This window comes from Sinocyclocheilus grahami, unplaced genomic scaffold, assembly GCF_001515645.1.
Source record: "Sinocyclocheilus grahami isolate Dianchi unplaced genomic scaffold, SAMN03320097.WGS_v1.1 scaffold116.1, whole genome shotgun sequence".
In the NCBI taxonomy this organism is placed as follows: Eukaryota; Metazoa; Chordata; class Actinopteri; order Cypriniformes; family Cyprinidae; genus Sinocyclocheilus; species Sinocyclocheilus grahami.
In genome coordinates, this window is record NW_015505295.1 from 864,131 (window position 1) to 876,541 (window position 12,411).

The 12,411-nt window shown below is 37.9% G+C and overlaps 1 protein-coding gene across 1 annotated transcript; it reads right to left on the reverse strand.

Moving 5' to 3' along the window:
• Nucleotides 1–96: 96 nt before the first annotated feature.
• LOC107589408 (leucine-rich repeat-containing protein 71) lies at nucleotides 97–10,583 on the reverse strand. The gene is made up of 14 exons (XM_016277830.1): nucleotides 10,499–10,583; nucleotides 10,245–10,323; nucleotides 9,962–10,062; nucleotides 9,804–9,879; nucleotides 9,623–9,697; nucleotides 6,477–6,545; nucleotides 2,035–2,194; nucleotides 1,842–1,925; nucleotides 1,546–1,740; nucleotides 1,336–1,411; nucleotides 1,143–1,246; nucleotides 912–1,014; nucleotides 736–824; nucleotides 97–668 (listed from the first exon to the last, which is right to left on the reverse strand). Exons 1-14 carry the CDS (start codon nucleotides 10,581–10,583, stop codon nucleotides 531–533), a joined length of 1,434 nt encoding a protein of 477 aa, XP_016133316.1. The 3' UTR covers nucleotides 97–530.
• Nucleotides 10,584–12,411: the final 1,828 nt, after the last annotated feature.

Sequence of the window (12,411 nt, forward strand, 5' to 3'; positions counted from 1 at the left end):
AAAATAAAGAGCTCTGCGGATGAATGAAAAACAGAATAACATACTTGTTATGTTGACTTGAATTTGATGCTTTATTTTTAAAAACACGTAGCTGGTACAATTATCGTTTTCAAGATCTTAACTAATACAATTTAAATTACGAATTGGTAAAACATAATTATTTCAGCAGAAGTGTAGCAGAAATACAGAGGAAACTGTACATATAAAACAATACAGGGTGTTTCAGCAATCCTTTGCCCTAAAAGCCCAGACCAACTAAATTAAATGTCAATGGAAAAGTTTACTAGAAAAATGATCAAAACAGTGAAATAACATGCAGTGTTCAAAATGTAAAACAAATCAAAACTAATATTCAACCCTTTGTCTAGAACTCTCCATGTATAATGTCAGTGAATATGTAAAAAATACAATACAGCAAAGATAAAAAAAAAGATTAACAAATTATGAAAGCATGAATTATTGATCTGGTTGAGTTGAGGCAGTAACTTTTATATTTTTCATATATTAAACCCTTCTTGTCATTTACACTGTTAGGCGTCGTTGGCGGTCTTGGGTTCACCGTGTTCATCCTCCATCTGACCAGAGCGTTTGTTCTTTAGAGGGTCCCTGAGTGACATAATCTCCTGTATCTTAAGGAAGGTGTCACAATCTGAGGGGAAATGATTCCTCTGAAAAACATAGTTGAAATTAAAACAAGCTCTTTAAAAGGATTAGAAAAAGAATGAAGATACTCACGTTGAGAGAAAGACGCAGAAGCCCACCTTCACCCTGGCCTTCCAGAGATGAGAGGAACACCTCGAGGGACTGCTCAGTCAATTTATTTCCTGCATTATCAGAAAAGAAAATGTTACAGCAGTACAAGTATGTTTCACTCTAATACCGAAATGAAATCAATTCTAAAATGAAATCACCTGAGAGATTCATAGATGTAAGGCATGTGTTTCCTGGATGAATGACTTTCCCTCCAGTGTGCACAATTCCTGGATCTAATAGAGGAATCACTGTCTCAACCACCTCCACTCTCTGACAAACAAATGCTTCCATGTTTAATGGGAAAAATGTTTAACTGTCGATATATACACACACACACACACATATATATAGAGAGAGAGAGAGAGAGAGAGAGAGAGAGAAAGTTTAGCATTTTCCTTCCGTTTTTGTCTTATTCTTACCTCTTGTTCCGATACTAGTAGATTATTGTCTTTGCCTGCTGATTTTCCAGCCTGACTACGGGGAACTTTATTATCTGAGTGAAAAGCATATAAAATATACCATTTAAAATATAAAGTCCACATCTGAATCTCAAACAAACAGGTGTCAAAGGAAGTTAACTACCTTTCTTGGCCATCTTTGGCTCCTCTTTCTTTGCTGCCTGGCCTGGCGCTGGTTTCTCGTCCTTCTTAGGGTTGTCCTACACACAATAAAGTAAAATCATGCAACAAACATCATGAAACAACTGTAAACCATTGTGTTATATTTCAGTAAAAAGAGACAGACTCTTTAATTTTCATGTCATAAAATGTATAGGGAACAACACTGCTCTACCTTCTTTTTGGTGGGGTTCTTTGTAGTCTTGTTGAGACGATCTAGAGAAGAGCTGCTGCGGACGGAAAGAGGCCGCTCATGTGAGTCTGCAAGATTAACTAGAGATGGCTGGACCATTGTTGATTCTTCACCTTTAATTAACAGCTTCCTCCTCTCAACTATCTCCTCATGTGTCAGAGCAAAGGGGCCAAGCACCTAAATAAGGAAATGAGAAAAAGATGAATGGAAATATGCATGTTTAATGTGTCAAGCTAGGCAAATAGAATGTAGTTGTTAATAGGAGTATATAAGTATACCTCAGCCAAATGAGCTGCTCCATTATCCCCTATTTGATTGTAGGATAACGACAGACACAGCAGGGAACGGTTGAGACGCAGACCCTTTAAAAAGAGGGATAGGTGATATTAAAAACTCAATTTTAAGTATATGCAGTCTTGACATCATTAGAAACGGTCTGAACACCTTCAGATGGCAGACTTCAATACACACCTGAGCAATGTGAATTGCACCTGCATCACCAATACTATTAAAGGCTAGGTTGAGTGACAGGAGGTTTTTGTTGGCAGAGTGTACAGTGGACAATGCCAAGCCAATCAGACGAGCTCCTTCCTCTCCTATATGATTATTACGTAGTGATACATCCGTCAACCTAGCATGGACATTATTTGAAAAGAGCTGAGTGAAAAAATACAAATAATGCATTTTGTCATTATGAGAGAGATGCATTATAACACACTTAAATACTATATTGCAAGCAGCAAATGTATGTGTGTGTGTGTGTGTGTACCTACTTTGATGAAATATTTTATCTATCTTTATAGAAGACATTTGTAGTTGTTGTTTGGATATCACACATTTTAAAGACCTCATGGCCTACGTGACTGAGATTGTGTACAAGGGGTGCAAGAATGATTCATGTGTACACTGCATGCAAGGTTTATTAAAACCTTGACAGCTCATATGTAATATATATATATATGCCTCTGGGACCCCTGGGCACCTAGAGAGGGTTAAATAAAAAAGTTATCTTTAAAAACAGACAGGGGGTAAAATCCCACGGTTAAAGATGAATCGAGAGAGCTAATAAATAACTGGGGAAAGCAAGGGGAATAACATACATAAAAATGGTGATGTGTGCTTATTGGACAGTGACTGATAACAAAACTGTTTAAGAATGCAAGTGTAACCCCCTAGAGTTTTACGCTGTTCTATGCTTAAGTTCAATGCTGGGAGGTGATCAAGTGCTGCATTTGAAATATTATAACCAGTGTTGGGAAGGTTACTTTGGAAATGTAATAAGTTACAGATTACAAGTTACCCTACTTAAAATGTAATAACTAGTGTAACTTTTCAATTACTTTATTAAAGTAATCAAAAACTGATTACTTGATTACTTTTTGATTACTTTTCTAAATTTCTAATGTTTTCAACTGTTAATCATTTTCAAACATGTAAACCAGGCAGGGTTAACCTTACAGTATGTGCTCAACACTGATAACTGTCAGACTTTCGAAATCCTTCATCACTTGAATTAAGATTATAATATTTTAATTTTAAAGAAGACATTGGATGCAAAATTGGGGGGGCGGGATCGGGAAAGGTCCTTGAGTTGGGATTCGAACACGGGACAGCCGTAGCTTTTTTATTTATTTATTTGTTATAATTATTTGCGAATCGCGTTTGCTCTTCCACAGAAGAGAGGGGCGGGTGTGAGCAGAGCTCATTAGCATGTAACGAGAAATGCACCGAAACCAGTTGCTGTGAACAGAGCTGTTTTTGACAAGGTAAAAAAGGGTATTGTTTTACACGACCACTGTGACCATTTCAAGAATACCCTAAAGAATCATACCAACTTGTGGAAAATGGGCATCCGATGGCCCCTTTGAAGCACAGCCACCACAAAATCAGACTTACTTTAAATCAGGGGTTCTCAAACCTGTCCATGAAATATCCCCAGCACTGCATGATTTGTATGTCTCCCTATATCTGACACACCCACTTCAGGTCATGCAGACTCCACTAATGAGCTGATGAGTTGAATCAGGTGTGACAGATGAGGGAGACATACAAAATGTGCAGGGCTGGGGGTACGCCAGGACAGGTTTGAAAACCACTGCTTTAAATCATTCTGAGGTTAAAAACATTTTTAAAATCATAACAAGAAATAGTTTAATAGCTATGATACTGTTTTTGAAATCAAATCTTCACATAGCTATGACAGGAAACACTGGAATCTAACAATTCCTTAGAAAAAACAGTTAATCTTAAAAAAATAAAGCATATACATAAACCCTATCAGATAAGCATGTTATAAACTACTGAAACATTGGTGTTTCATATTTTAGAGCAGTCACTGCAATTTATGAAAGAACTCAATTAAATCTGTATGTGGGAGTGTGTGTGAAAAAATCAGATAAAACCCCATTTGTAATTGTCACGAATTCGGTCTATGGACTTCCGTTTATTCACCACCAGAGGTCACCCTTTCCATTACATTGACTCTCGCACAACACAAACTGTTGCATAAGGCCGCCTATGAACTCTCTGTCTGTTTTGTTCTAGCCAAGGAGGCCGTCTATGAACTCTCTGCTCGTCCTGTTCCGGCCAAGGAGGCTGCCTATGAACTCTCTGTCTGTCTTGTTCCGGCCAAGGAGGTCGCCTGGGAACTCTTTGTCTGTCCTGTCAGGGCTATAGAGGCCGTTTACGAACTCCCTGCTTGTCCTGTCATGGCTATAAGGGCCGTCTGCGAACTCCTTGCTCGTTCTGTCATGGCTATGGAGGCCGTTTGTGAACTTTTGTCTTGTCCCGACCCAGCCAGGGAGGCTGCCTCTGAACGCTCAGTCTTGTCTATCAACCCCAATGTTCTGTCTGTGTTGTCTGTCTCTGCTCTCTCATTGTTCATATCCCATCATTCATTGCACGGTTTGCACACTGCACTGATGGCACTCATTGCACACAGCTGTTTCTTATCACCTCACTCACTATATAACACCCACTCAAACCACCATTCTCTGCTGAGTATTGTTTAGCCTGTACCCCTTTCCGAGTCTCCGTGTTTTCCTTGTTTTGCCTTGCCTGTTTCTGCAGTATCTGATCTTTGCCTGTTTTCCTGGATTTTTCCCTCTCGTCTCGCCCCTGTGATTCTGTCTGCTTATGGGTGACCTACGCTAGCCCTGTGACTATTCTTGTGTTTTGCCCGCCATATACCTGTTTTGCCATTTTTTAACCCTGCCTGTTTACCACGTCTCTTCAAATAAAGCTTGCAGATGGATCCACACGTCTCACGTCTCGTCAGCCCCGTTACAGTAATCCTTAACATTTTCATAAGTAACTGTAATTTAATGTAATGTAATTAAATTACGTAATTCCGTTACATGTAACTAGTTACTCCCCAACACTGATTATAACGGCACAAAAGTACTTTCTAATGTTTAAATTTTTCATATAAATTGTTGCAGTATGTTCATGGGTTTCAAAAGGAATTCTTATTGATGTCGATTGAGAAGTTATTTCTACGAACTCTGACAGTTTTTTGTTGCTTGATTCCATCCTGTGACATGATCAACTGTGAGCTATGGCAAGCCAGACCCTTTGATTCTGTGAAGGGCCTACTGCTGACGTTCAACTCGGACCTGTCTGCATTGTGGGATTTTTTTCAATTACAGATAAGCTGTTACTTTACACACACACTACCCGGGTAGTAGGATAAAACAAGGCCTTATACATACATTCATTTTACACTACACGTACACAAATTTGCGAAGGAACCTGCAGGACTTTTGGACATTTAATTTTTTTCCTCTTTCTTTGTTTTCTCTGACATGTTATGCACGACCTGGACTAAATTTCTAATTTTCTCATTCCAGCAGTGTTGTATGGGACAATACAACAAAATACTAACTTGTTTCTTCTATTATTTTTTTGTTTTGTTATATGTGCAATAAATGTGCTGGCTGTTAGCTGTTTCATAACATTTGGCCCAAATTTCATTTTTATCCTCCCAAGAGTCGAACCTAGCCCTATATCTATTCAGAGTAATATAACACAGTGTTATACTGATAACTTTTGCCGTGTTACACAAGCTTGGAAAGAGACCAATTCAGATGGTCAGCGGACATCTTGGCTTTGCATTACTCCTGCAAGACTGAGAACCAGAAGAACTGTTGCAACGTCTCCAAGATGCTTCAAGAAACCTACCTGGAAAACTATTTGCAAGTGCATCTGGAGTAAAAGCTGCTTTAAACTCAAAGGATGGTCACACCAAATGTTGATTTAATTTAGTTAATATAAGTTAATTGATAAAGAAAATCTATTTATGACATTATTTGTGACAGCATCCTCATTTTAATGCATTTTTACACAAGTGCCTAAAACTTTTAACAGTACTGTAGCTTTGCAGGTAGGTTTCTTGAAGCATCTTGGAGACGTTGCCACAGTTCTTCTAGATTTAGTCTGTCTCAGTTTGTTCTGTTTCTTCATGTCATTCCAGACAGACTGGATGATGATGAGATCAGATCTCTGTGTGGAGCACTGGCTGTTGTCAGACAAAAATCTCACTGGATAATTACAATTAATGGCAAAATGAATGTTTGGAAATGTAAACTGATATTTCCTACTGACACACTACAGCGAAAGATAGAAATAACTGACTTGAAACCATTTTTAGCTGCTGAAAATACTAGTACTCTAATAAATTTGGCCACCACTGTACGCTGATTTGCCACTCAAGAAATATTTAGTATTATAACCAATGCTGAAAATATTTTTGCTGTTTTTGTTATTTGATTAAATGAATGCATCCTTGCTGAATGAAAGCGAATAAAAACCATTAATTAAAAAAAAAATCCCACAACATTTACCCCAAACTTCTGAATGGCACAATACATTGTAAGCATCAAGTGTATGTATGTTTAAAAATGAAAATGACTCACATGCTGTCTTCCCCTATGAGTAAGTGGTAACTCTGCTCAGGGAGTAGATTACCCTCTAAAACCACCTTCCTATCAAGATATAAATTGGTAGATAATGTCATCAGATTTTTAAAAATATAATATATTTAAACCTTAAAATATATTTAAACCTTAAATAACTTTGTGAGATTTAAAGGTGCTGTATGTAAGTTATTGACTCTACTAAAGCATAAATATACCATAATTTGTTTGCAGATATTTAAGAAACATGCTAAGTTAACATACTTGTTTATCTGAAAAACAGTGCTACAGTCAGTTACTCTCCTTTGAAAATGTGTGTTCCGGGCCGGAATGTCGGTCTCTGTTTTGGTTTGTGAAACCCGCCTACTGCCAGTTTACTCAATTGTATTTCGTCACCTCGGGTTGCCAGTTGGCGGAAAACACAGTGTATTTCATTTCATTCATCGTCAAGTGCGCTCGTTCCTGTTGGTGTCGTCAATCTGGCAACCTGTGTGTGCGTCAAGTCTGAGGAGGAGGGGCCGGGTGAAAAAAACCCTCTCCAATATTTTGAATTTGGACTGCAATACCTAGTTCAACCTAGTGATGGGAAGTCCGGCTCTTTTCAAAGATTCGGCTCTTTTGGTTCGGCTCCCAAATGGCTCTTCATTTAGTATCACTCAGAGCCTTCTATTTGAGCCCAATTTAGCAATTGTGAATGGTTTGTGTGTTGGTAAGCAATTTTTTATTTAGTGTTTTTATAATAGCATTACTTTTATGCATTTTCGTTACAAAAAAATACAGTTACTATTATTTAACATTTTAATAAAACTTTAATTGAACATAGAACTACACCAAACAAATCAAATAAATAAAGGCAAAAATCTTAACATTAAGACACTTTAGTTTTTAGTGCAGGTTGGCATTCAGAAATATCAGATGTCTTAGCTTGGGTGTGCTGATGCGATTTCTCCTCTCTGTGATTATTTGTCCTGTTTTTGAGAAGACTCTCTGAGGGGACCCGATGTTGCAACAATGCAGCGTCTTCCTACCTTAACCAACGCACTTGTGTTTAAAGGGGTCATATGATGCAATTTAAATTTTTCCTTTCTCTTTGAAGTGTTACAAGCTCTTGGTGCATAAAGAAGATCTGTAAAGTTGCAAAGACTAAAGTCTCAAATCCAAAGAGATATTCTTTATAAAAGTTAAGAGTCAACCACACCTACCTAAAACGGCTCGTTCTAACACGCCCCCACATATCCACGTCACTATGTGGGAAGATTTGCATAACGCCGCCCAAATGTTCACGCAAAGAAAGAAGGTGCAACTTTTATTCTCACTGTAGTATTGTTGCCGCTGCCGCCATGTCGAGACGCTGTGTTTCGTTGTGAAAGCGAAACTACTTTGCTTGGCCTTCCAAAAGAGAACGAAATCAGCTTCGTCGTGCCTGGAGCTGATCCGTGCTGGTCGCTGAGGAAATACATCAACTTCACGCTGTCGATCACTGGATCGGCTTTCACCGTGGATGTTCAGAACAGTTCAACCCAAATATTCAGATGTGTGCAGCGCATTTTATGGAGGACTGTTTCCTGATCCTGGAAGAGTAGACTACAATGCCGGCTGTTCTGACTCACAGACTGTAAGTACGTTTTCATTTAAAGGATTTGCCACTGACGATTCAAACGCGAGTTTTGAGGAGTGTAGAGTAGCGCTTGTTGTTCGTCATTTCTCCGATCACAAATGCAGACTTGGTTTTATGTTTACGCGGCGCGATGCAACGCAACATGTAAAAAGACAGTATAAGGGGCCATTCACATATCGCGCCTAAAACGCGTGGAAAACGCTAGGCGCGCCGCTTTCTGCTTTTCCCCCAAAGCGTTCGGGCGCTTGCGCTCCAGAGGCGTCTGCCATTGCTAAGCAACCATGACCTGCGCACTTCATGAAGATGCGGACGTTTCAGCAAAGGATAAATGGATTTGCAGCACTAAAAATCACTTGCAGTAGCTCTGCTACTAAATTTATTTAAAAATGGCTATCCCTGTACACCTATGATCAGCTGTTCCTTCATCTTGACTGAGCTTTCAATGTTGTTACGGGAAAGGATGAAGCTGATTGGTTGGTTCTTGTCACATGACTTGCGGCATTCTGAAAAGTTGAAATGTTTTTATCTCGATGCCGCACGGACGCTCCTGGAAAAAATTAGCGTGTCGCTTCCATTATGAGAGCGCCTGCCGCACGTCTACATTTGAAATAACGAACTTGAGCGTGCAAAAAACGCGATATGTGAATGGCCCCTAAGTCATTATAATCCGTAATTATGTCCCCACTGGATGCAACAAATGCTTAGTTTATAATGGGTTTTCATGTTTTTGAATCGTCGCTCCGGCCTGACAGGGCATCACAGCAACATTTCCGTCACACGCTTGAGGCATTCGGCCAATCACAACGCACTGGATAGCTGGCCAATCAGAGCACACCTCACTTTTCAGGCCGATGAGTTTTGTAAAAATCAACGCGTTTCAGAAAGGCGGGGCATAGAGGAGAAACAATAATGTACAGTATGTGGAAAATAATGTGTTTTTTTAACCTTAAACCACATAAACACATTTCATTACACCAAATACACAAAATAATGTTTTTTTAGCAACATCATATGACCCCTTTAAATCCGGATCCCCCGCCTCTCTCTGTCGCTCTGTGTACCTGGCCTTTACCACTATACTTGCTATCTTCGGAGCGTGTGTCCCCCTTCCTTCTTTCACATAATGGTATAATCCTAGTCTGTCCTCCAATGTGATTAGCCTCATGTGTATTTTTAAATTTTTTTTGTAATGAAATTTTTTTTTAAAATAAGGCTTTTATGAAAACACTGAATAAAATATTGCTTACCAACACACAAACCATTCACAATTGCTAAATTGGGCTAAAATAGAAGGCTCCGGCTGAAGATTCGGCTCTCCCTGACGGGAGTCAGCTCTTCTCGTTCGCTACAAAGAACATGACTAGTTCAACCACTCGGTGTCAATCCTACATACAGCACCTTTAATGAATGTGAAATGAATGAATTAATGAAAAGTTATTTATAACACACTGAATGTGGGTCTTAATAACACTGGCAAGAAATAATTACAAGTCATTCTGGCCTTCGAAAACAGTTTGACTGTTCTTACCTGAGATTTGAGCACAAAGATACCGTGTTTCTAATTGAGGTTAAGGTGGAATCCGTCAGGCCCGCATGCCACATGCTGCAAAGCATCACCATTAATAGGAAATCGACATAACATGCTGTTTATTTGCAACAGGAACACTCATAAACATACATACAACACACACACACACTCAAAGGCTTACTATAAGCACTGCAGGTTACTGAGGGACGACAATATCCTGCTCAACACCTGAAGCACCACCTCATCCACCCTCCATCCTAAAAAATAACAAATCATTTTGATATTAAACATTTCAGGAGTGTGAACAGCTACATCTTATTGTTTACAAAGAAGTCTTACCAGTTATTTTGACTTCCTTTACGCTGCCGTGGTCTTCATTCTCCAGCTCTAGCTGGAGGCAAGGCTTAGAGGACCATGTTGTCATTTGACTCTCTAAAGATGTCTGAAATTGATTGTCCTCTTCAGTCCGAGTTGGTGGTTTTATTATGAAAAAATTACGAGTTTTTTAATATGGGAGACAAATAAATAGCATTAAGTATAACATATCATCCTTTAGTAGAGTAGACAACAATATATGTTTTATGTACAACACTATTTACCCATAACTCCTCTATTTGTAGATGTTGACTGCTTTATCTTCACAGAAGGGATCTCTTTCACACCCATGAGTTTGCACAGCTCTGTGAAGTCCAGCTCCACATCTAGTGTGAGCGATACAAAAACACACCGACATTGCCTTTATGTGCTCTAGGGACTAGCACACAGCATTTGAACTCCAACAAACAGCATATCTTCGGACATGGCATATATTTTGGTTATTTAAAGATCACGTGAAGTCAAAATCTAGTCAGTCTATCTGTCTTTACAGTCACATACCTGCAGTTTTAGGTGGTTCTTCGTCGGTCACAGAATCCAGCTTGTCCACTTTCTCCTTGGAGGATTTTTCAACTCGTTTTTTCATCTTTTAAGCGGAAAACTAACCAGCAGTTGGTTAAACCTAAAACCAAACTAAATGATTAATAATTATAATAAACTCACAGTTGAGCAACTTTTATTCAGCTTCTTGCTCGCTCAGGTTGTATTCCGTTGCCATGCCAACAGCTGGCGCCTCACTTGAAATATGACACCTCGCGGATGGCGGCAAAAAGAAAACTCTGAAAATGCACCGTTCTTGTAGATAAAACCTTACAAAAATGACCACAGTAATTTTTCTTGCCTCTATTAAATACAATAAAAATAAGGTATCCGATAACTAATAAAAAAGGACAAATTTACTTAAATTCATACATTAATAAACTGAAAAAGCAGGGTAATTTAAAAACTAATTTTTTTTTTTTTTAGCTCCACAGAAAATGAAATAAAATACATTTGCATATCATACATGTATTTAACTGCAGGAACTATTTTTCTGGAGGTGTAATATGACCAAGTGAGAAGATGCAAGATGAATTAAGAGTAACTTGCTTTAATAAATGCTTTCACAAATATCGAAAGGTGCTGATGAAAAGAGATTCATTTTTCAAATTAATATAATTCTTCTGTCAGGACATAATGGTAATATTTCTTAAATGTAATATACTATAATCTTTATGAAGTCGGAGTCAAAGTTTTGATCAAATTAAGACACACATAGCATTTTAGTGATCATCCTGGATTAATTTTGATATAATTTTAATAACGAATGGCAGATAAATGCCTCAAGAATTAATAGATGCATCAGTATATGTGAAAACATCAGTTAGCATTAATTGGAGTTCAAATGATGGTACACAATGTCAATGTGCTACGCAATAGTTAAAATTCACTTTATTTGAAGATGTAATGACTGTCCATACAGTTAAAATACGATTTGTCTGTATACCTGGAGTAATAATGGTTATGACCTAATAAAGAACTGTATCACAGATTCTCTGCTAAATGTATGAGCAACAGGCAAGTATATTCACAATAATGTAGTGCTTTTTATTAAAAAAACAAACAAACAAACAAACAAAACAAATAGAATATAAAACAAAAAAAAAGTAAAAACCAACAGCATTTTTCATGACTTTATAATTACAAACTTTGAACCAGAGTGGAAGTAGTTTTGACAAACTGTACACAACATCACAAAATGCCTGCCAGTCTGTCCATATACAATGCTTGCATCTTATTTTGTGATTGTCTAAAAAAAATAACTAAACAAATCACACAAAAACACACAAATACAAGCATTATATTTATGACCGCTATCACAAAAAAAAAAGAACAATCTTTTCTCATTTGAAGAACAAAAAATTAAAAAGGAGATTAAGAACATGATATTGGGTCGACAGCTTATTTTTTCTGCCAAAATATCATTTTACATTTTTATGTTGGTTTGTTTTTTTAGTGTTCAACACTTTGCAGCAAAAAACGAGGAACATTATATCTTTTTCTCCTCAAAAAAGTAATAATAATAATAATTAGAATAATGTTAATATTAATTATTACGGTGACGGGTGCCAGGTGAGGGGTCACTGCCACTGCGACGTCCCCTTCCAAATATGACATTACATGATACAATAAGTTCTTGTGAATTCATGAATTTAACCGTTTATTAACTGCTGTCAAGCCCTTAGTTGTTTCCTCTTTCGTATTATTAGAATGGGCTCGCACACACACGCTCACAAACACCGTAAAGAATCTCACACACTACCATAAACAAAAAAAACGGCATTCTAAGGCGTTATATAAAGCCAGCGTGCCTCCACTGCTAGATTTTGTTTGTTTTTTTTGTATTTACGTTGAGCTGGTGAATTACACACTTA

What these genes read in the sequence shown, in the direction of transcription:
- LOC107589408 (XM_016277830.1), bottom strand. Translation starts at nt 10,583, where the DNA reads ATGAAAAAACGAGTTGAAAAATCCTCCAAGGAGAAAGTGGACAAGCTG. An exon ending in AGAACCACCTAAAACTGCAG is followed by an intron (nt 10,324 to 10,498) that starts GTATGTGACTGT and finishes CGCTCACACTAG; the next exon opens with ATGTGGAGCTGGACTTCACA. An exon ending in AGTAACCTGCAGTGCTTATA is followed by an intron (nt 9,698 to 9,803) that starts GTAAGCCTTTGA and finishes GATGCTTTGCAG; the next exon opens with CATGTGGCATGCGGGCCTGA.